General features: G+C 32.4%; 4 protein-coding genes across 11 annotated transcripts in view; 3 read left to right on the forward strand and 1 right to left on the reverse strand.

Annotated features, from left to right (window-relative positions):
* beta4GalT7 (beta-1,4-galactosyltransferase 7) lies at positions 1-1944 on the forward strand. The gene is made up of 5 exons (XM_066730651.1): positions 1-799; positions 871-1085; positions 1154-1377; positions 1455-1601; positions 1693-1944. Exons 1-5 carry the CDS (start codon positions 697-699, stop codon positions 1937-1939), a joined length of 936 nt encoding a protein of 311 aa, XP_066586748.1. The 5' UTR covers positions 1-696; the 3' UTR covers positions 1940-1944.
* Positions 1945-3527: 1583 nt separating this feature from the next.
* Positions 3528-6584, reverse strand: LOC136775672 (putative leucine-rich repeat-containing protein DDB_G0290503). The gene is made up of 2 exons (XM_066730650.1): positions 6304-6584; positions 3528-6084 (listed from the first exon to the last, which is right to left on the reverse strand). Exon 2 carries the CDS (start codon positions 6051-6053, stop codon positions 3528-3530), a length of 2526 nt encoding a protein of 841 aa, XP_066586747.1. The 5' UTR covers positions 6054-6084; positions 6304-6584.
* A 282-nt stretch (positions 6585-6866) lies between these two features.
* Positions 6867-9032, forward strand: LOC136775529 (nuclear envelope integral membrane protein-like). Of its 3 annotated transcripts, none has more exons than XM_066730397.1 (9): positions 6867-6965; positions 7072-7125; positions 7304-7413; positions 7483-7705; positions 7791-7957; positions 8019-8234; positions 8295-8419; positions 8508-8669; positions 8752-9032. In XM_066730397.1, the coding sequence occupies exons 1-9, from the start codon at positions 6953-6955 to the stop codon at positions 8873-8875; spliced, it is 1194 nt and encodes a 397-aa protein (XP_066586494.1). In that variant the 5' UTR covers positions 6867-6952; the 3' UTR covers positions 8876-9032. The 3 variants fall into 3 exon arrangements, with proteins under 3 accessions (XP_066586494.1, XP_066586492.1, XP_066586493.1); XM_066730395.1 differs by adding an exon at positions 7226-7240 and having other exon boundaries at positions 6868-7125; XM_066730396.1 differs by having other exon boundaries at positions 6868-7125.
* A 14769-nt stretch (positions 9033-23801) lies between these two features.
* The window catches only part of tinc (tincar), a 104175-nt gene continuing 103602 nt past the window's right edge, over positions 23802-24374 (forward strand). For 5 of the 6 annotated variants that reach the window (XM_066730180.1, XM_066730184.1, XM_066730183.1 and 2 more), the window contains exon 1: positions 23802-23940. The gene's annotated coding sequence lies outside the window, so the exon portion shown is untranslated. The remainder of the gene's footprint in view (positions 23941-24374) is intronic. The other variant, XM_066730181.1, reaches the window with a different exon arrangement.

Genomic DNA, 24374 nt, shown 5'->3' on the forward strand with positions numbered 1-24374 from the left:
GTATATACGAGATAAGCGAGGATGAGTTATACATATGCGCGCGTATTAGCACTACATAGTAAGAGCGCTGCTGTCTTTTTAAAGCAGTTCCTAAATGCATCGAAACATTAGAAAAAGCCATACCTGGCAATCCTGGCATTGGTTGTACCAGAGTTGTAGTACTCAGAGACGTGAATCGAGCTCGACTCGAACTCGACTCAGGCAAAAATATATAGTATATGTAACGTAAACTATAGTATAAAAATTCGACTCGAGTTCGAGTCACATCTATATGAGTTACTACATATGGCCCATGGTAATCTGGCAGAGACGGCAGCAGTGAGCAGCAGACGGCAGCCTTCTGTTCTGACTCTGAACTGCTGCAGGAAATTAGCAGTTGATATTCCTTCTATTGTATTGTATGTATGTATATGTATGTACATACAGACAGACTGCAGACGCTCTGACTCTGACTGCAGTGAGTGCACTGGTGTGCACTGTGCATTGCGGCATATTGTGGCCTGTGTGCTTATAGTCAAGTGGACCCTTTAATTCTCTACTATTGCACATCATCAGTTAACTTATGTTTTAAATTGTTAAAATAAGATAATAATCTTATAGTGCTTTTAATACAATTTTTCCTTTTTAAATAATCTCATCAATGTCTGAAACATATTTGTACTCCTATATTGTACTTAGTTTTATTTATATTCTATTATGAGTTTAAATTGGAAGAAATTAAAATTTAAATATATTTTAAGTTGTATTTTGCTTACATTTATTATTACATGTTTAATAAGTATAGCTCCAATTAATGTAGGTAGGTAAAATGTAAATTTTATTTTAAGCTATTAAGTGAATTAATAATAAACTTTCTATTTTTTCTTTAAGATGATTGTAAATGTAAGTTGATTGATCCTAATCTTGAGGATAAACTAGATAATGGTGTGACTGATTTTTTAAAGTCTGTAAAAATACCAGATCATAAGTTAGCTATATTAGTACCATTTAGGGATCGCTTTGAGGAACTGTTATTGTTTGTGCCACACATGCAGAATTTTCTATCAAAGCAAAATATAAATTACCATATCTTTATACTAAATCAGGTTTGTAAAAGATAATAGTTTTATTTGAGTCCATGTGATATTTATTGATTTAAAATTAATGTTTTTAGGTTGATAGATACAGATTCAACAGAGCATCCCTCATTAATGTTGGTTTTCATAAAGTTAAAGATAATTATGATTATATAGCCATGCATGATGTAGATCTTTTACCCATGAATGATGAGCTTCTATACTCATTTCCAAAAGATGGTCCATATCATCTATCGTCACCAGAACTACACCCAAGATATCATTATCCTACATTTGTTGGTGGAATACTTCTCATTAAAACGTAATTATTCTTAATTTTGAAACTGCAGAGAGATTTATAATATTATGTTATGCTTTATATTAAGTTTTTATTCCTAGAGAGCATTTTCAACAAGTTAATGGAATGTCAAATAAATATTGGGGTTGGGGCCTTGAAGATGATGAATTTTATGTGAGATTAAAAGAAGCAGGCTTAAGTATCAAAAGACCAAATAATATATCGACTGGAATACATAATACATTTAAGTAAGAAAACTATAGCCATTGCTTCTCTAAAAAGTAAACAGCTCTTGTAAAAAATCATATACTATAATACAAACAATCCAATTATTTGTAGGCACAATCATGATAGACATCATCGTAAAAGGGATACCATCAAATGTTTTAATCAGAGAGAAGTAACAAGAAAACGGGATCGTCAAACTGGATTAAATAATGTGTCATATAGAATAGTGGATATTATAGAAATGAAAATTGCTGAAACTCCTATAACTGTATTAAATATTTTTTTAATGTGCGATAAGTCAAGCACGCCTTGGTGTGAATGTGAAAAGTTAGATGGAATACAAGAAGGAAAAACATAGATCATCAATTGATAAACATATTGTTGATTTTTCAGGAAAGCTACTTAAGTTTATAATATTTTATTTTAAAACTCTTTATAATAATTGCTTTCAGTTTACACAGTTTATAAAAAGAAATTACTTGCTTGATATTTAAATAGATTTTAAATCAAATTTATTAAATTTATATATAATTTACAAAATTGTTATTACACAGTACTACATTATCTTTTAAATTATATTTGATTTGAAAGTATATTTTAAGGCAGTAGGGGTAATATAAAAAATATCCACATTGAAAATCCTTGTTAAAAACAAAAAAAATAATTTCACAATTAATAGCGTGAATATTCGATTATGCTGGTAATAAAATTATACTATAAGGTTCGTCCGCGACCTCCAACGTAAGCAAAATATTTCAAGCACCAAAAATAATAAACAAATGTTACCTACACAAGCAACGGGGTTTCGAGTAATGCATTAATTAATACCGAATGTTTTACCATAGCACTGCTCATCTGTATAATCAAGTTTTTAAATAATAACTTTGATTTATATCATAAAAAATTTATATAGCTACTTTCAAGAGCATTTTAAAAATTCTAAAGGGCCTGAAAGCATACTTTCACATTAAAGCTAACATTAAACGATCATATGACAGTTATTAAATTTATGTGAGCATAATTGTATAAAAAATTGACCAAGCAGTCTAGTAGTAAGATGTTAAAATGACCACAGATGCGTTTTAATCAAGTACTGACGTTACCACTGTTACCAGTACCCATTAATACGATGCACATATGCTTACAAATATATTATTAGAAATAAAAATTCTTGTAAATACTTGGGTTACTGTCTATTTCTAAAATTTTAAAAATATCTTAAAAAGAGCGACAAAGAATATAATATAAACATAGGCTTCTATTTAAAAGAACTATCAAAGTAAAAATTACATTTCCAAAGAACCTTTTCTAGAGTGTTTACTCATCATATTGTGTTGTTTTACTTGAAACCCTAAAGCTTATTTAGATAAAATTCTTGTCTAACATTCTTCGATTTAAGGAACTCAAGCTCGGTAGCGTCTTACGCATTGTTTAAAAAAGAGAACTAACATGATATAATTAGATATTACCGACATAAATGTGAGTGATTGGGTATACCCTTTATGGTGACATTGCTATCAATATAGATAATACTGTTTATATTAAACTTTAAACAAAATTATCTACGCCTTATATTTTTATTAATACATTGTAAATTTGTAATAAAAAATAGCATAAAATATTTTTTTATTTGCAATAAATTTATTATACTAGTTGTTTTCGATTATATTTTAAAGTAACTTATTGTATTACTTTTTATATGACTACTGACACTTGTAGTTATGTTGAAAATGTATGATTATATTTATAAAACTCATTAATAATATATTTCCTAACTTTGTACATATGTTTATAATACATTTTGTGACACGATCATTCTAAGTAAAATATTTCTGAACAAGCATCTATAATTTAAGGTAAAACAAAAGCATAATACAAGTACTTTTTAATTTACTGTAAAATCCTACAGTAAAGAAGAAACCTAATAAGGACCTTTCTCTTAAAATTTACATAACAGAATTTATTTCCATGATAAAATGTTCTTTTAAGTCATTTGTACTAAAATCACAATCATTATTTTCATCAAAAATATCTTGCACTGTTCCTGTTATTGTTCCAGCATTCTCTAGTTCCATCTCCTTAGTATCTATTTCTGGAATAGAAGAGCTAATTGTTTTCATATCAAGCTCCCTTTTTATATTAAAATTATCATTATACATGGTAGTTTCCTTTGTATTTCCAATTGCAATTTGATTATTTACATCACAGTTGGTAAAACGATTAGATAAGAGTTTTTGGTGAACAATTGATAAAGGAGGCAAAGGAAATCCACAGGCAAGCAATTTATTGTAGCCTTCTTGTTTGCAAGTTTTTTCAATTTCTATAGCAGTGCATATAGTTTTATCAGAAAATTCTCCTTTTGCATCATTAGTTAGCATTTCACTGAACCTGCTCATTTTTTCATCTAAAAGTTTCTTTCTTCTCATTACAGTTTGCATGTTCAGCATTTTCCTTTTGTATGTGTTTGTATTTTTTTCAGCCCTTTCCAGATATTTAGAGGCTTTTTCTAATTTCCAATTTAACTCTTTAATACGATCTTCTTTTTGTTTTAGCTGACTTTCTAATTTTCGCCTATCTTGAGATTCTAATGTTACTGTCTTCATTAATTTTTCTGTGATGCCCTCCATATAATTTACACGGTTTCCTAAATCTGTAATTAATCTTTGTTTAGATTCCAGATATTTCTTTCCACCAAATACAGGTAGATCAGCTTTTTTATTTAACTTGACAGTTAATAATTCAGCTTGTTTAAGTCTTGCATCAAGAACAGCATTTTTTTCTAACATTTTATTCTCCAATCGCTTGTAAGTGATTAATTGATTGGTTAGTTTTTCAATTACATTTTCTTGAAGCTTGATTTTTTCTTGTAAATTTTCAAACTCCTTGGATATAATATATGAGTTAGAGTTCTTTATGTGTTCTTGAATGTTAAATTCTAAACTTTTCATTGGATCTTGATTTAATTTGTTAGAACTGCTTGTATTTTGACACATCAAATTTCCATAATCAGTCATATTTTTACTTGCTGAATAATCGTGATTGTTTATACTTTGTTCTTCATGGCCGCTACAACTTAACTGATTCAAATTTTGAGAAGAAAATATTTTTGCATCTTCTTGGACTGTTATAACAGAAGTAATCAAGCCATTACTTTGATGATTACTAATTGTTTGTATATCACTATCTGCATTTATTGATAATTCATCTACAATTTCACATACATCATTCGGATCACCAGTAACTTTAATAGTAAACTTAAAGGTTTCGCTAGAAACATTATCACTTTCATGAAAATAATCAATTTCTGAATCTGACATATTTTTAATGTAATTTATTATATCATTCTTCATACGTAAATAAGACTCATCTTCAGATACATTTCCAATGGATTGTTTTAACGATTTTAGTATTTCTTCTCTGGTATGCCTTTTACGTTTCATAGCTGCTTTTATGTTTGGTACAACATGATTTTCACCTTTAATACATTTTTTGTTTGTATCTAATATTAATGAGTTTTCTTTTTTTATACTATTAGAAGTTTTCCTTTTGGCAGAATGCATTAATTTTAATCTATCATCAGAAATTTTAATATTAAAAGTAGGATTTGTTTGTTCTCTTTTATCAACTGATGTTTGGCTTATTTCATTTTTCAGTGGTCTTTCATTGTTAAATGCTGCATACACATTAACAATATTGTTATTTGTGTTACTTCCTTCACCATTGATTTGATTTGAAACCTTATTTTCTACAGGCTCTTCATGACAAATAAGTTTCAATTTTTCTTCTATCTCATCATAACCATCATTAACTATATCTGTTTCCTCTGGTTTAATTTCTGTCTTCTCAGATTTAATATTACATATAGATTGGGCACCTATATCTAAATTTTCCATCATTAATTTATTCTCATTCATCACTGGTACTTTCTTTACAATAGCATTTATATATTTTCCATCTACATTTAATTCATTATTATCTATTTGATTGTAGTTCTTTAAATTATTTTTATCAAGATTAGTATTTTGTAAAAGTATTTGAAGCTTAGCTGCTTCGTTAGAATGATCAATAATCTGGCAAAAATCAGAATCTTTTCCTTCAGCATTACCAGTTGATGAAAAATCAGTATCAATTTCAAAACCATCCAACATATATTCATTTTGTATAACATTCTGTTGTTCCTGTTTTATATTAGTTATTTTCATTCGCTTTTTTGGTGACTTCCTAGTTGAAGTAATTGTGAAAATAGAAGGTACAGCACCCTTCTTTAATTTAATTCTACCACTATGTGTTATGGACCATTCCTGAGGTTGGAAATGTACATGACAAAGAAAGGAATTATTTGATGGTTCCCAATCAGCTCTGCCAACTCGTTCTTGCCAGATTTTCCTTAATTTTGCATCTCTTGGAAAGCATTTCATAATATAACCTTTTTCACTACGATTGTTACATCCTACTGCAGCACAACCTGGCATGTTTTTTTTGTTTAAGTAGACAGTTTTGAACCTATAATATATGTAATAGCAATAAATATGTTTGATTTACAATAAAAACAAATAGCTTAATATTGATCTTCTCAATTATTATTGACTATTATTAAGAACATTTTTATGTATATTTAACTAAAAATAATTTTATATCAACAATATAAAGAAACAAGCTATATCTATATTGAAAATAAGAAAGCATAAAAAGCCTGTAAATTTAGGTATCAGTTGAACTTACCTTATATAATTTTTGTTGAATTCTTTATATATATTCACATTGCAATACTTGACAGAAATTTAGTGTTTTCAATTTTAGAAACAATAATTGATAAAGATCAAGTTTACAATCAAACAATCAAAAATTTAGGAAACGTAAAAAATTTAGACGTTTATACTATTGTCTATACTGCTTAAGCTTCTGGCCACTGATCGCCATTGATAATAATGAATGATACAGAGGGTGCGTTCACGGAGACGCTATCAACGCTACTGCGCACGTATAATAGGCAATTTTCTCTGCGCAGTAGCACAAATAGCGCTAAATAGCGTCTCCGTGAACGCACCCAGAGTAGACTGCAGTAGACTGTAGTAGAATTCCGCCGTTCCGGACTCCGGTCCCGGACCCCGGTGTCTCGCAGAAGCCACGGAGTCACGGACTGTCACGGACTGCCAACTGCCAAGTGCCAGCCCTGCCATACTTGCCATGGCACGTGTTTGTCCAAGAGGAAATTCTCTCCAAAAATCACTAGGACCAAAATTAAAATAATAGAGTGACTGAGTCAGACTGAGGGAGGAGGCCGTTTTTGCCCTCTGTCTGTACTTGGCTAAACTACGCCACATGGCTGAAGTGTGACGGCACACAGAGATTCAAAACAATACACAAGATAATGCTATGTTCAGGTTAAGTTACACGAAGTCTAAAATTTTAGAAATTGCTTGCATTATTTTATAGCAAGAAAATATTCCAGAATGAAAAATAACTTAATTATACTCATTGCTTCCTTAGTTTTAAGTGTTTTAGAGCAAGTTCTGTCAGAACGTGGACCATCTCCCGAATCTTGTATGTATATTCTAACCTAACAATTTAAATAATAGTAATAAGAAGCCGATTCCATTATTAGAAATAAGTACTAATTTTGGTTTGAAAAAAAAAATATTAGCAGAAAGTAAAAATGGTATATATATTTTTACATATTTTTGGAAGTTTATTGGCTTTTGTAAAGTTTATTTATTTTTAGTGCATTTTATCGAGCCTGGTGATGACATTTTAAACGATAAGCCTGGATTAAAAATTTATTGTCACAATGCCAAATCAAAATATTTAATATATACATGGAAAACTTTAATTGTAAGCATTTTTTTTGTTATTGAACACATATCTTCCTTAAGATGATTAACTTTTTACTTTGAATTTTAGCTAAATTTAAAGACAAATGTAGACACCTATGATTTGTATGAAGGTCTCACTGTGACTGAAGTAATGACCAAACATGAGGAGAATAATAGAATTTGGAGTTTCAACTTATTTGGTACAAAGAAAAGTAAATCAATGAAAATTAATCCTTTTAAAGATACATGCATTGGTGTATACATGCACAATTATAATCAGTGCTCTTATGTTGCTACCTTGACACAGATAAGTAAGCTTTTCATTGTTTTTTTGTAAATAACATATCAGATTACATGTATTATTAAATAATTAAATAATATACTTTTTTATTTTAGCCTTTGATTTAAATAAAATATCAGCAATGGCTGTAGGAGCTGTCTTATTTTTTTCTGCTCCAAAATTGAGTAATAATTCTCTTTTTTATTATATATCTGGTATTTCATTGGGTGTGACTACGTCAATATTAATTTTAATTTATTTTGTTAGCAAGCTTTTCCCAAGAGTAAGTGAATTATATGTTTAATAATTATTTTTCTAAATAAATAGCTATTATTGATTTATAGGGTAAAATGATGTATTTGATGGTAGCTACTGGTTGGACTATGAGTTTTTATATTGTCCAAACATTATGGGATAATGCTCAATTAATACTTATACAATATAGGGATTATGTTATTGGGTATATGTTAATAACTGCCCTAATTAGTTTTATAGTTTGCTATCGCTTTGGACCTGTCACAAATGTTAGAACCAAAAAAATTATCCAATGGTTTTTACAAGTGAGTACAAAGCTATTGATTTTTTATGACAAGAGAAATTAACATAATGTTTTTTTTTAGATAAGTGGTCTTTTCATAATTTATTTTAGTAGCTATTTCTATGAAGCGTCGTGTTTCTTGTGTGTATTAGTAATAATATTATACAATTTTCCATTTGTTCTTTATTATAAAGGAAGATCTTATTGGTATGTAAAGTAGTTCTTCTTAATCAAGAAATAACAGCTGATGCATTTGATGTTTTTCTATTTTTATTAGATGTTCTTTTTCATCCAGGAAAACCATATTTCCCGAAAGAAGAAAACTTTTAACTGAAGATCAATATCGTAAAGAGGGAAGGGAGGAAACTAAGAAGGCATTGAAAGATCTTCAAGAATATTGTTCTAGCCCTGAATGTAATCCATGGAAAACTGTACTGAGATTGAAAGACCCTGTGAGGTAAATATAAATAAGAAATATTGTATAAAAAATAAATTAAAAAAAATTCATGTTACTTTCCAATATTTTATCAAATTTTAAGATTTGCCAAGTTCGTAGAAGGTGATTCACATTTATCAGACGACGAAACGATAGAGCACGATTTCGAACTAACAAAGCTCATAGAAGAATGTGAATACACAGACGACGAAGACGAAGATTATTAACAAAAATTGCTCATATATTTGATAAATAAGAAAGTCTAACTAGGATTAAATGATAATTTATTTTATCGATAAATCGAGGAAAAAGTGAATTTTCATATATATTTAATAATTGTAATTATTTTTATGAGAAGGAGAATCGATTGTTATAATAAAATAATATCCCATCTGACCTTTACACTTCAACATTTTAATCACTAGAATAATTTTACATAAACATGTATAAAGCCTTTAGAGCTTTCAAAAAGTATTTCATAATTTGTGGGTTTTTTGACTATATAGGTTTTTAGATTACAATATTTATAAGTTTCCTGAAGTTTACTAAGTAGGTATAGCTGGTAATGTTAATTAAGACACGGTCACCTATATAAATATAGTATGATCTACTATGAAAATTACTGCCTAACGGATAAGAATTTCAAAGAATTACTGAACACAGTGGTCGATATTAATCCTCTTGTTATTCCAAAATAAAGTATAAAAACAAGTTAATTTTAAAGTAACAAATTTTATTAGAAAAAATAATTTGACTATCGATCTTTGTAGATATAAACTTATAAGTAGGATAACAGAACGATGTTCTCAACTAATTTCATATGAGCTGGATAGTTTTGCATTGTCTTGAGTTTTTAAGCTTTTGGCTGCACGACTTTTCTATTGGGCAGAAGCGGAAAATAGGACGCTTTATCATAATGGAAGGATGTGGGTCAGTAGTCATCAGAGTATTCCCTCTTCTTTTTCATTTTGCCCTACACTCCACTCCCCCTCCCTTTTCGTTCTACCATTTCTTTTCAGCTACAGGCCGAGTATATTACAAGCAACTCCAGCTGCAGCTGCAGCTCTGTTCGTTTGTTTCCTCTTATCCTCCTTTTTTTCTGGGTCGCTTCCATCGTGGCTAGTTATTTTTTCTCTCCCAGCCATCGTGTTCCAGAAAGTTGCAAAGTCGAATTATTTCTGAAGTCCATCTCGGTCAGCTACTTCCAAGGGATTAATTGGTTCAAAAACTTTTATTATAATTTTATATTGAATTATTTTCCTTAAGAAAAATTTTCAAAATAAGTTTTTAAATTAAATTCAGGAAAATATTATTACAGAATTTTACATAAAAAGTATATTTATAACTTAATTACTATATTAAGTTATAGTTACATGTATAGCAGTAAATATAAATATTTGTAGAAGCAAACATTTAAAGCTAAATAAATTAAGACAGTTGATTATATTTTATGAAAAGGTAAGAAACAAATTAGCTTAAAATTGGTTTCAGTACAAAGCGAGGCAAGGTCGAGGAAGCATTGAAATGAAAATGAGAGGCGAGTCTGAATTTCAATTGGATTATTCATCTTGAGAGATAAAAACAGCTGGTACACCTAAAAATGTAATAGTGGAGTGCAAATAAAATTGTGCACATCGTCGTAGATTGTTGGGACAGCTGAAGCTCATCCAAGATTCCAGGTGCAAAATTCAAGGTGAAATTTGAACCTGCCATTAAATCTGACATAATTATAGCAAAAACGAAGTCTCATTAATAAAACTTTAATAGGAATGAAGCACGCGATTGCTCAACCACAAGTAAAATTTTCATAATAGGAAGATTTAGTGTATTTAGATGTAAACTGAATAATCGCGATATACCGTAAATATTGGTAATAAGACGAAACACAATTTAGATTTAAAATTTATGTTTAAGGAAAGTATAAAGATTGACTTATAACAAGAGAAATCTGTGCTACAGTTTAACCATGATTTTTGTGATAAAGCCTAAAATTTAGTAAATAAGAAGAATTTTCAGTAATGCTGTGAGCTAACAGTGTTCTTGATACCTAATTTTCTTGTTCTGTTTATTTTGCTCCTTTAAACCCACCTTACATAAGACTGAAATTGTGAGATAGCGATCGATATCGCAGCTGTTGCCAAAAATCGCAAAGGAATATTTTTTCTCTACACAGCTGTCTAATTCAAACCCTTGAACAGGATCCGGAAATTATTATTGGACGAAGGGAATAGGAACTATATCTATGTCACAGAACATTAGGCTCCTATGCACCTGCATAAATTAATTCTTTTTTTTGCTGAGAAAATATCGTAAAATCTTCTTAAAATTGAATTTTAGTTTCAATTTAAGAAGAGGGTATATAGAAAAAAACTTTGGTTTGACGTTGAGAGAAGTGCCTGAAGAAAGAAGAATTGGAGGTACAAGTTAATAAAAGAAGGAAAATTTGTCATGAGTAGCTTGTCCCGATGAGATAGGAGGGATTTAAATCTGGATAAATGAAGGAGAAACCGTGATTAAATTGGGGTGAGAAAAGAGGAAAGAGACTAAGACGTAAGGACTTCTATTTTTTCCCGGAATGATAAAAATAATGATGAAATTAATGAAAGAAGAGAGAAGAAGATGAAACGCAGTATAGTATTAGAAATACGGTTAATAAGAGAAGGATGAGTTTACATATGGAGTTTGTAGAGAGGAAAAAAGAGGGAGATCCTGGGGATACTTGGACTGTTTGCGGACCTTGGCGGTACAAGCTGGAGTGGACTGGATGAGTGGTACGGGAAGCCACGTGATCGGCAGGTGGTATTAGTAGCGGTCCAAAGGGCAGAAGTGGTCAGAAGCAAGATCAACAAGAAAAAGACTGGTCTTTCCTGATGCATGGCGCACCTGCCTTTGCCGTTGCCTTTGCTCAGCCTTTTCTACCTTTCCTGCTTTTCCTACCTTTTCATTTTTCCTACATTTGCCACCACTATACGTGACGACTCCTTTGCTTCGTTCCTCACATACTCGACAACCAAAAATTCAATTTCTTTCGTATTCTCCTCACGAAAACTTGCTTAGTTTTTTTCGACATTTCTGCTTTTGTTTCTGTTAATTATCCTTGAAAAATTATTATACCATATTGCATGAGAAGCGCTTTGTTGCATCGAATTTAATTAAGAGCGAGAGGCACTGATAATATGTAAGAATGAATTATTGATCAGCTTGAGTGTTTTGTATGTGTATAAGCATGCTGGCCCAATTAAAGTGGTATCAAGATAGTTTTTGGACCTGAGTTATCGCCGAAGGAGATAAAAGTGACGGATAACGAGAGCAGCCGGGTATAACGAGATCAAAACGGAAGCAGTAATGTAAAGGCAGGCAGTGTTGTAATTCGATAAAATAAAACGGAGGATCAAAGAAATCAAATTAGATTAAATTGGACAATTAAGAAATTGATTTAAAAAATGTAGGATTGGGAAATGAAATTAAAAAGAATGGAAGATAAAAAAGTGTGATTATATGGATTGGACATAAATGAGGGAGAAATTATTCACAAAGTGCTGAAGAAGAGAAATATTAAATTGTTTTCCAATTTAAACTGCCAAAATCTTTGACGAAAGGCGATCAAATTGACAAAAGATAGAGAGATGGATAAAAAATAAAAAAAAGGTGGGGGCGGGGGGTAATGGAGAAGGATTTGTCGTAATGCATCGACGTTTACTTTGGGAAACTGGACAGGATTCTAGAGAGGATACAGAAGCACTCGGACGTATAATTGGATGCGTCGCAGTGGTGATCTGTTGGAAATACATAGAGAAAGGAAGAAACTTCGATAAAGGGGCGAATTGTAGAGGATCGCTAGCCAATTTGCTATCACTCCTACCATATATTCTTTTCTGTTGTGACGCGGTCCTGACGTATACCGTAACTTATATATACGGATGATGGATTAATTTCTAATATGAAATGCATAATCAAGCAACTAATAATCTTTCATAATTGTTTGAATAAAGATTAGACTTTAATATTTTCTAAGTTACTCGATGTTAAAAGTAATTTCATGTCAGACTATGCTACTATCAAAGTTCTAAATATAATAAAAAAAAACTGTGATTTAATCACAAATTGAAAGAGGCTAAATATACGTATTATGTAATTTTAGTGAAACCATTGAAAATTATAGCTCTATATTTGCATCCAGATAATAAATCTGAGAATATTTAATCCTTTGGTAGTGAAATCATGAGTAAGATTTAATAGTTTTGATATGAGAGAAAAGAAGCCTGAGAACTACTCTCGACGCCAGGAACCGAAAACCTTTTTTGCCTTTAACGCCACTCAACGATACAACCCTGACTAATTTAACTTAAACCCAATATACACGGACTCCTAAAATCCGAAACTTTTCTCCAGTCATCCAATAATATGAATTTTATGGATCCTGTAGGTTATAATTAAAATATAATTTTAATCCTGTTAATATTAAAAATTAATGAGAGAATCAGTCTCGTGACTAAAGTACCTGGATTCTTATTTACTGCAGATCGATAGAGTCAATTTTATCAATCTTGCAGACTTGTATGATCATATACACAATTTTTATCCTACAATAGTTCAATTTTCAAGATTAGAAATTTCATCTCTACAATAAACGGATTTTGTTTTATATAAGTACGATAAAATTATACCAGAGCGACTGTTATAATATTGCATTCTTAATTGCTAAATCGATAACATCAATTTGATGGTTCGTGTAGACCCGTATCAAAACATGGTAACCCTCTTTGGCAATATTAGTTTAGGTTTGAAAATAGAAATTTTATATAGTAGGGGGGGGGGGGTAGTACGGCAAACGAGCTGTTCGGTGTGGATGACAAAATTATCCTGGTGACAATTGTAATTGGATATTTAATTACTGTTCGATGGTAACAATTTTATGGATCCTGCGGATTCGTATCAAGACATAAATCTCATCGGTGGATATTGGCCTTTGGATATGACTGGTTATGGCCGGCTGGAAACCGATATTGTTGTCGTATCGAATCGCAGGAAGGATCACAGGAGCTAATAACTCGAGGTGGAAAGTCGCGAAGGAAGTTGAGGCAACAGCTGCTAATCCCACCAACACCATAAGGGCTCCTAACACTTTCCATTTTAATAGAAAAATTTGTAGAAGCTATTTTTACAAAAATTAAAAAAGCGAGAGAAAGAGGCGAAAAGGGCAAAGGTCAAAAGTTATAGAGAAACGAGGGAGAGATAAAAATAGGAAAAGCAGTTGGGATGAGGACAGAGAAAAAGAACAAAGAAGAGAGGCGAAAAACAGAAGCCAGAGAAGCGTAAGGGAGGATCAAAGGACAAAGGAAGAAGAGGAGGAATAAAGAAGGAAAAAAGGGCAGTGAAGCGTGGGCCCAAAAATGGCAAACGAGCCGCGGAGAGACAGGCAGAAGGGCAGCTGGCCGAGATTGGCGATGTATTTTAAAGGTTGCCTGGGCCATTTCTTGCGCCTTCGCAGTTCGACTGGTTTTGGCTGTAGGCGTTGTGGCTGCTATGTGCAAGAAGAAGCCGAGAATCAGCGAAAAACTGGTCGGCAGATGGCACGCGCTGGACCCCTTCGACTACCCCTCCCCTCTTACTCTTCTCTCTGTTTAACCTTAGCTTCTTCATACTCTTTTCTTACATTATGATCCTTGCTATTCTCCTCCTATTGACTCTCCATAAGAATACCATCGATTCAATAATTCCAATTTCGATATAAAATTTAATTTTGTCTATAAATGATCAATGTGAACACACAATGTAAGGTGAAATAAAAAGCTTGAAGAGATTTAAAATTCGTTATTTCTTTAGTACATTATTTCTTTAGTTTTGTGTTGTTATAATACCGGAGATGTAGCATGTATGTATATGCTAAGCATTTATGCTTTTAAAGGGAATGAGAATTATGGTATTTTTCGATATAAGTTCAGAAGATAAGTTGAAAGAAATCTATGAAGATGGCAGATGGCACGCGCTTGACCTCTCGTATCGTATTTCAGGGAGTTCAAAAAAGAAGTGGGGAGAAGCGCGGGCCTGAGGTTCTGTTCTTCGTGGGGTCCTATGTAGAAGGGAGCCTCCTTTTCCCTTCTTTGCGGGACCAGTCTCCTTCACATGACTCGTGCCTGAGCCTAATTGAGAAACCTCTGGCAATACACAGACCATTTTAAGCACCATTGGAAATACTGCTGCAATCCAAACTTCAAATATATATATACCTTTATAATATTATCAAAAGAAGCGTTTCTATTTCTATTTTTTTTTATTTTTGACGAATGGACTTTTCACACACTACAGTTAAAATCAAATAAATCGTCAATATAAATACAAATATACTAAAGTTTCCCTAAAATATCTTATTGACATTTAAGATTAAAAAATACATCCCTTTATCGAATTTTTACAAAAATAAAAAATGAAAAGGAATTCAATTAAAACCAGTATAATAATCATTGCTAGGTTAAAGTTGAATCGAACGCATATAATGATAAGAAGGAAAAATTTATTTTAATGCCATAATAAATTCATTATCTGGTCGTTCGAATCCCCCGTAGGCAATTCAAGGTCATCGAGGTCCGGACTAAATGTTATTATAGGGAACGAAAGCAATCGGTGGGATGAATGTGGGGAGTGAGAGGGAAATGAGGAGAGGTTGGCTGGGGGAGAGGAAAATCAGCATTTTCAGCCCTGTTATTTGAGCGAGGGTTTTCTGTTAGAAGTGGTTGGGAGCGTTCTCTGTTTGCTATTTCGGCGATTTTTGGAGCGGGATCGTGGACAGGGTCAGAGACCCTTCACGTCAGTTACAGCTTACATATGAATATCGAGATTTCTCTTTTAACCTTGCTTTTTCCTGGTGAAAATGCGTTTATTCCGCTGCCAGTGGCATATCGTTTTTCTTCATTTCCAATGAATGTTCCTGTATCTCTTCCTCCCTCTTTGTTTCTTTCTTTAGTTTATATAGTGTACATCCCCCTCTCTTTTTCTCTTTCTCACCCTGCTTTCCGCTTCTTCTTTATTTCCTCATGTCTTCCTGACTATTCATCAACACCCCTCCCTGCCTCTTTTCACCTATTCTCTTCTCGATTTCTCCTTCGCAGCCTTTTAATTCTACGAGCCCTGTTCGTGCTTGGACTGCGCGTGTTAAGCTTCCGTTTTCTGCATCCCCCCCCCCCCCCACTCATTCTTTTATTGTTCTTCGTACTTGCTCTCTCTCTCTCTCTCTCTCTCTATCAATCTGACTCTCCTCTGAATTTATATATAAATGCTACAACAATTTTTTACAAAATTTATTCTTTAAATTTATTAATTAATTTAAAAATCAATAGGATGGGGAAGATTTTAGAAAACAAAGCTGCTAAATATTTTCACGATGTGATTTATAGAATTCGCGTGGATTTTATGGTGGGAATTGAATGGTGAGAATTATATTTGCACACGGGGACAGAAAGTGGGTGCATTATTTACGTTTCTCGCCATTAATGTTTCAACATGAGACGAAATCGAGGAAGGGGGTGGCACCCGCTGTTCGTTCCGGCCTGGGGTCCATTAAATCAAACCGTACCTACATGTACAAAAGCCCTTTTTAATGCTATTACCCCTCTCCTCCTCTCGTAGAATCGCCCCCCATGGAAAACCCCCTTCATCTACCGCCTCTCCGAGTCTAATTGACGTCGACAAACTACAAGACTCCTCTCTCCCTCCCCTCTACTCCTCACTCAATCCTTCTCTCTCCTCTTGTCATCCCATCTCTCTTTCTCCCTTTAACATAACCTCTCTTCTCGTTATATCCGTCATTTTCTACGTGGGAACATCCGGAGAGTAGATCTTTATAATTCATCGGGCTCCCTTGGAGTCTCGGGAATTTCACTATTTCGACATCCAGCCAAATTGCATCGACGTTTCGACACTTTCACAACGTCCCGATGTCACTTTTACCCACCTCACATTTGTACTAACAAACTTTTTTATTTTCCCACCGTGTTTCTCTTCTATTTCCTACGCTGTAAGCGCATTTTAGACATCATCCGCCATTTTCTGCAGCACTTTTCTTGACAACAAAATAGCACCCGTTCCAAATTGAACGTTGTGAACCATTTAACTAAGGAGGTATTATGTGTCACACTTTATTTCTTAAAAAGAACTTTTTCAATAAATTCTCAAGAATTATATTTCTTATTGTGTGAACTGTAAAACGTGTGATTTTTATAGGTTTATTTTGTGATCTTAATTTTTTAACCTTGTATACTACAGAGAGAGTTGACATACATTATACGATTTTCGAACGTTTCGCCCCTGCTAGTTCAGAGTAAAAGTATCTTAAATTTTGGTTTTATATAAGGGTAGCTTCGGTAAAATTTTATTTGTTCCTGGGGATCGATTTTCTATAAACGGCAATCTTTTCGGGATCTTTAGACCTGAGTAGATAGATAGAAAAGTTGAAATCGGGGAAAGAGGGTAATTTACAAGGGTCAATTTAGAGGATTCGATATCGAAACGGGAGGGTCCAGGATGGCTAAGCACGTTTGGCCATGGAGTCGTTGGCTTTCGGGTACTCGGATGGATGTGTAGACACTGGCTGTATAAGCCTCAAGCATAGTATCTTCTGCAGAGTCCATTTAGAATTTTTCCAATAGCATCCTCAATTTTTTAAATAATGATTGTGTTCCCTCACTTTGTTTCGTTCTTTTAACAAAACAAAATTTTTCAATATCGCTTGTTATCTACTCCCGAAGAAACCCTCCAGCATTTTGATATTAATGATTTTATTAAAATTTTGTGTCAATTTTTTGATAGTATTCATAATTTTTTATTGCGATCTGACATAATAGAGAGAAGAGTCAATTTAGCCGAGAAAATTCGAAAAGTCCCTTAGGATATATACAGGGTGTATCAGCAATGATGTTTTTAATTTGAACCACGTACACTGCACTGTCACAACACTCGCGACGCGCACTGTCTTTGTTTACGAGTTTATTTCGTGCGTAAATACTTTTATTTTAATCACACTATACATTTCACTATTTTATTGATTTAATTAAACCCGCACTGAGAAAAATATTCTCAATCAATGAACAATTTCTCGTTGCAACAATGAATAAATTTCGTTAATATAACAAATAAAAACATTGATATAATAACGAGTAGTTCATTACGTGCTAAACTATTCTTTAAATGAATCAATATATTTGTTATATTAACTTACTTTTTTCATTCTTATAACAAAAACTTGTTTAGTGGTTGAAGTATCTTCTTTGTGGGGTAAAATTAAATGATTACAGTAATGAAATTGTACGCGTGCGTGATTAAAATAATGTATTTAATTATTTTTAATCGCGAATATATATAATTAATCGATTGTCAGTGATTACGACGGAAAAAGCCCGGCGCGCGCGATTCACTGACAACCAAACACGTGGAGATTCGAAAACTGAACTATCACTGATGGTGACAAGTAATGCGCTCATTCGGAAGTGGAACAATCGAATCTGATTGGTTGGAGCTTTCGGCTGCGCCAATCAGGTGCAATTGCTGGGTGAGCTGCGTAATGGACACTTCCGGTTTGGATGATCTTAAGACTGGAGCTTTGTTGGATTTAAAATGGTGATTGCTGATTAATTGTCTGCATTCTAAATTCAGCAAACAATTCAGCATTAAGCGTGTTTAAACAGCTTAGCACAACGATAGCGCTGCTTAAAATTAAGAGACGCATCATGATTGTTTATGGTCTCGAATTAACATTGGGGATTGTCTCATTATTTTCTTTAGGCTCGGAGAGTTCCGAATTTTCACATTTTATCGATGCAATTTATGTTGGTATGTAGATTGCATCCGATATATTAATCATCCACTCCTGTTCCATGTTATATCCTAATATAATTTTAATTTCTTTTGCACAAAAATTCTCTGTTATTTTTCGTTTGCATTATTACTAATGCTGCTTGTTACAAACGTAACTTATTCTTAAATAAAACAATTAATTTATAAAGATCTCAGCCAGGATTTTCAGTGTAAAGTTCTGCAGCAATCTTTAAGAAGAGATAGATCTATGAAAATGTGGTAGTAAGTGCAGTAAAGTGCATCGTCTAGCAAAGTAAAAATGGGGGATTTCATAGAAACGTTACAATCCTGCATCCTGTCAATATTTTACTTCCTCCCTTTCAATCATCTCTGAGCAATATCCCGCATAAATTATTTTTTTACCCCTCAAGTCTCATCCATTCGCTTGCTCGTATGTCAAATCTTTACAGATTTCTCTCACGGTGAGTTTTTCAAAAATAATAAATTGATTAAAAATTCTAATAAGTAATAGTTTTACAAGCGAAATAATTGATTTCTATTAATGAATATGTATGCCCATTCAAACAATACTATATATATAGTAACAGTTAATTAATATAGTAATATTTATGTATTAATTAGAGCTTGAAATTGTAATGATTTGGATAAGATAAAGTCATAATGATTAAGTATAATACGTATTTAAAGCTGGTAAGGAAGAGGTAAGTGAAATTTTTCGTTGATTTAGAAAATTGATGAAATATAGCGTTTGATATGTTAATAATTGGGTGAAAATAATATTCTGATAATAATTATTAGAAATTAAATAATATATATTTGAAGATAGTAGTCGAAGGATTAATTTAAATATTTCGTCAATTCAGGAAATTGGAGCAATTAGTACAGGATAAAGGAGTGATTAGGAGGGCTACGATGGGTTTCCAAATAGTAGGTTGGATATCGTTGGAATGAATTTACGGTAGTGCACGTGGGATTGAGCAGATAGTGGTTGAATGATGGATACAGGAAGGAAACTGCAAAGGGAGCAACGAGCAGGGGTGGTAAAGACCAAAGATCATCGGTTTTGCAGACATTCATAGCCGCCAGGGTCCTTCCACTCTCATTTGCACACTATCGCTTCCTAGTCGCAGGATAATTTGCCTCCACCAACCTGACATTCGTCCTAGAATTCTGTCTAAACTATTTCCTTATTTCTCATACTGTTTAAAATCAGATCCAAAAATGTTTGTTTTCTTTTTTATCTTCATTACACTACTAATACTATACTTTTATTTTCATAATTAAAGATTTTCATCATAATTTATAATAATAATATTTGCTGAATGAAATTAGAATTTAATGAAGATAAAATTTTGAAAGGTGAGCAATGAAATGTAACAATTTAATAGAATTTTGGATGTTTCAAGATTAAGGCTTTCTGATTGATGAAAATTCGTCGTGGAGATGCTGTTTGTAATTGAAAAATAAGGAGGGGTGGGAATGAGAGTGAACAAGGTGAGCCAAGGTAAACACTATTGGAAACAGATACTCCGTAGAGGTATAACGTTTTGGGGTTTGATCTAATAATGGTAGGGCTCGAAGGTCGAAGGTTAAAGGGAAAGCGTCTCTTCGGGGGCTTCGACCAACACACGATATTTCAATGCTGCCTCCATAACTCCGTAAGCTACAAATCTTTTGCTCGGTTAATTTCCCAGTTTCTCGAGTAAATCTAATTAATTCACCGAGTTTCATCTAGTTACGATAAGGAAATCTCATACATTTCTTTATAATATTATTGAAAAAGGAATAGAAAAACAAATAATTTATTAACCCTTAAATTTTCATCATACAATTTTTTTATAAATATAGCGCGTTATTAGGTATCATGCTGTTCTATTTTATTCACAAAAGTATATAGTAATGAAAATGAAAAATTCAGTACGAAGACGCAGCAAATTTGATAATATATAGGGAGGAATTAGATTTTCATGTTGGAAATATCGTCGTTTAGGAGTCGAGTCGCGTGGGTTTACGTGGGTCTGGTAGGAGACGTGCGAAGCTTCTTATCAGTAGCGTTCATTAGTTGAGAATTTCGATGTGAGGTGAGAAATGGAGAAAGAGGAGAAAAGATAGATTACAGTAGAGTGAAACAATTTTATTGTATATATATATATATATATATAGTGTGTGTATGAAAGAGAAAAATATAAATGAAATAATTAATTATCTATAAAAAGTAGTATTTTTTAAATTACAGCAAACCTTTCATCCTAAATTAAATATATAGAGGAAAGAAACAGAAGAGAGAGAGAGAGGGAGGGAGAGAGAGAGAGACCATCTGCAGTATCTCCTCACATCAGTTATCTCATCCAAGATAAGAGTCCAGGTTGGAGGCTGACGAGGGGCCTTTGGTGTTAATGAAGCAACTAATGAAATACACGTTCACTGTGGGAGACAAGCCATCCACATTATCTGTGTTCAACTTGCAGATGCTAAATTGCATACTACACGACCATGTCTGCATCTGTTCTGTCCTGGAGCACATTCATCTATTAGCCTATGATTAGGCTAGCTACATAAGTCATTAACTGTCTAATTACAGAAACAACAATGGTTAAATTTAATTTAAATCTTTTTATAAAATAATACAATATATAATATAAAATCTATTAATTTATCGCATTATTAATTTTTATAAATTTGTTATTAATGCTTTTTCACAATATTTTTCCACCCTAGCATTTCCTTTCCATTGATCTATAGGATTCGTGCACGGTTCTTTTTAGAAAAGGAATTTGTTGAGAATCGTGACTGGTATTTTAATTAATATGGGAAATTGGCGAATAATCAAATAAAGAGCTTTTCTAATTAAAACAAGATCGCGAGGCCGTCAAAGTCCCGGCTTAAGGGACCCGTTGCTTAATGGGCTCCGGGCGAGAGAGAAAAATAAATTCGTAAAAAGGGTGGTTCGCTTAATTAATCGTTAAAAAAGGACCCTTGGTTGAAAGATCCGCGAATTTTTCTTGAAAGGACCCTACTTTCCATCATGATAAAGGCGATTGTTTACAAAAGTTCGAGGAAATTGAATTATCTTTGCAAGCTGATAATTGCGATTTATATAATATTATGTGTGTGTGTGTATATATATATATAAATATATATATCGATTTGATATTTTTTCGTGCATTTAAATGAGCTCCACATGCATTACAAAAATATTATTTATTTTATTAATAATATTTATATAATTATTAATTAAATCTATTCAGACAAATTTATCGAAAATATTTTTTTATATTATTGCTTGCAGTTGCCACACACATTATTGTTGCAAGTGATTCTTTACTTAATTTTTTGTGTACGTTTATTAAACGACGGTTTATTAAAACATTCTGTATATGAATGAAGAGGATCAATCTGGGAATAAAAACGTGAAAGATCCGCAAGAGTAAAAAGTAAAATAGAGACAAATAAGGTCTAAAAGGGAATTTACTGCCAGATACTCTCCATCCATTTGTCCTCTTGTCTTATTCCCTCGCCACTATGACAAGTGGCTGCACTTTATACCGAACACTTTCCTTACATCACAAAATTACTGCTTAATCTTTCCAACAACACGGTATTCCACTTCACAAATCATCCGCGAGATTTTAAGGCTGAGAACCCAAATCATTCCCAGCACTCTACTCATTACGAAAATAGAACGTTTATTAAAAAAATACAAGTAAACAAAGAAGTTTAATAATTAATAAGTTTTGTCAGACTATCATAAGTCCTATTATGCTTATCTATTAAACAAGTGTGACTAAGAGCATTTATTAAAAAAATACAACTGAATTTTCTTTATTCGATTATTATCTTTAAAAATATTTTCAAAATTCTATAATTAAACCTTACATATATGATACACTATCTGATTGAAATGTAGGTAGCATACTAGAGTCCTCGTATAGACCCAAATTAATTAAAATAAATAAAACAAAATATCACACACGTAAAAAGATTCAATGAGAAATTTAATTCTGTTCAGTTAAACGCAGTGGATTTTTATGCTTAGATGCAGTAAAAGTTATAATCTACTTAAAAGCTTGGTATCTGCTGACTTTTATACGGTTCATTATAAAGTGTCCGTTGTTATCCTGCTTCTGTGGACATAAGTTTTATTTAGGAACACGTCGTTACTGTTCTATTCTGAAAATCGTGTAGTCTCTTATTGTTCAGTGTGAATGTATATGTGTATTAAATAACAGATGAAATCATATCGCGACGTATGTAAATACCCAATAAATGCCAGAAAAGCTTTTGTAAAATATATTACTATCAGCAGAGAGGCAATAAACTTTAAATATACCATTGTTGTTATTTTCTGTGTATACAACAATTAACTATATACATATAGAAATAATATCTTATAGAAAAAGGTAAAACTAATTGTTAACTAATTTACTGAAAACTTTGTAATTTACTAAAACAATTATTAGTAGGATGAAGGAATTATGAGCTTCGTATTTTATACATAATTAACACTGAATGGAACTTTAAATGGACAAAAGAGTAGACTAAATAATTACAATTGATAGCAGACCAGTAATATCTCCCTGAGATAACGAAAGTATCGTATAAAAGCTTTCCAGAAGGGCTGTTCAAGGAACGACTCGATAAACTTTTCAAAGATAAGTAAGGCGTATAAGGTGCTCGGGTCTCGCTAATGATTTGGAGAATAAGATATTAAATGAAAAAAGATAAGGAAGATAATTTTTAGTAAAGCGAGAAAGAATAAATCGAAAATCAGCAAACACTTTTTCTCTCACGAATATTTAAAGCTGTAAACTTATATTAAATTTGTGACATTTTAATTTCTTTACTGTAAACTGAAATTATTATCAAAATAATTACATAAGACGATACTCAATAGCACAAAAAACATATAAAATTACGAAATTTGGTAAATATAATTTAAACTCTTTTAAAAATCCATTTAAAACACACGAAAGTTGGAAATTAAAAAAAAAGAAATATCACAGGCGACAAAATAAAAGTAGCTGTAAGGAATCCGGTTATTAAACAAATTAAGTTAAGCGAGGATATCTAAACTGTTTAATGATTGAAGAGATTTTTTATTAAAGTAGTCATGATAGTAGAAGGGAGAGGGGGGAGAGTGAATCAAGGGTAGAAGATATTAGTTAAAAAATAGAGGAGAGAGATAGGGGAAGCGGAGGGATCGGGATGGCGCGAAATGGGAGAATCCCTGCGGCCAAGGAAACGTGGAAGGAGGGGATGGAGTGGGTGGCTGGCTGGCCAATGATATGCGCGGACGCGGATGCGCCGTAACGTCGGGGCGCGAAGCGTCTCTCAGAACGAGCGTGGACGTCAGCGAGGACGCATCGCGCATTGCTCGTCTCAGTTTCTCGTGTCGCGATTTTCCATTTCAAAACAAAGTATCGCTATACCTTTCTATTTAAGCGTTTCCCAATTAATTCAACGCAGGATACTCGACCAAATGGTAATTTTAAAAAATCATTAGTCATTCGATAAATTATAAACTTCACGAATCATTGAATTTTTCCAATACGTTTCATTCCTCTGGTTTGATACGCACTAGACTTGGTTACACCGACAAAGTCCATTCTGTGTAAATGTATCTGTTTATTTACTATTAATTTTCCTAATTATCCGGGTCCATTATTATTAGCCGTATATCGAATTACATATTAGTCTTTTATTTGTGTTTAAACCAGATTTGCTTAATTTGTCGGATAGAATTCAATGATTGAAGATTTTATTTAAATTATACTAAATCTCTCTCTTTCTCTTTCGCTCTCTCAAGCTTAAATTCATTGGAGCTAATTAATTCAACAGAATTAAGGAATTATTTTTGAACGCTAGGTACGGAGTAAAGCTCTGTCGTAATGTTTCAAATATTTGCGTTGTGCAAAT

This window comes from Prorops nasuta, unplaced genomic scaffold, assembly GCF_024137725.1.
Source record: "Prorops nasuta isolate Cenicafe-Biocafe unplaced genomic scaffold, Cenicafe_Pnas_1.2 PNAS00008, whole genome shotgun sequence".
In the NCBI taxonomy this organism is placed as follows: Eukaryota; Metazoa; Arthropoda; class Insecta; order Hymenoptera; family Bethylidae; genus Prorops; species Prorops nasuta.

Excerpts from the sequence above, each read along its gene's own strand:
- beta4GalT7 (XM_066730651.1), top strand. The coding sequence starts at position 697 with ATGAGTTTAAATTGGAAGAAATTAAAATTTAAATATATTTTAAGTTGT. Across the intron at positions 1,378-1,454 it reads GGAATACTTCTCATTAAAAC|AGAGCATTTTCAACAAGTTA; the intron begins GTAATTATTCTT and ends TTTTATTCCTAG. Across the intron at positions 1,602-1,692 it reads GGAATACATAATACATTTAA|GCACAATCATGATAGACATC; the intron begins GTAAGAAAACTA and ends AATTATTTGTAG.
- LOC136775672 (XM_066730650.1), bottom strand. The coding sequence starts at position 6,053 with ATGCCAGGTTGTGCTGCAGTAGGATGTAACAATCGTAGTGAAAAAGGT.
- LOC136775529 (XM_066730395.1), top strand. The coding sequence starts at position 7,035 with ATGAAAAATAACTTAATTATACTCATTGCTTCCTTAGTTTTAAGTGTT. Across the intron at positions 7,958-8,018 it reads TTAGCAAGCTTTTCCCAAGA|GGTAAAATGATGTATTTGAT; the intron begins GTAAGTGAATTA and ends ATTGATTTATAG. Across the intron at positions 8,420-8,507 it reads TATAAAGGAAGATCTTATTG|GAAAACCATATTTCCCGAAA; the intron begins GTATGTAAAGTA and ends TTTTTCATCCAG.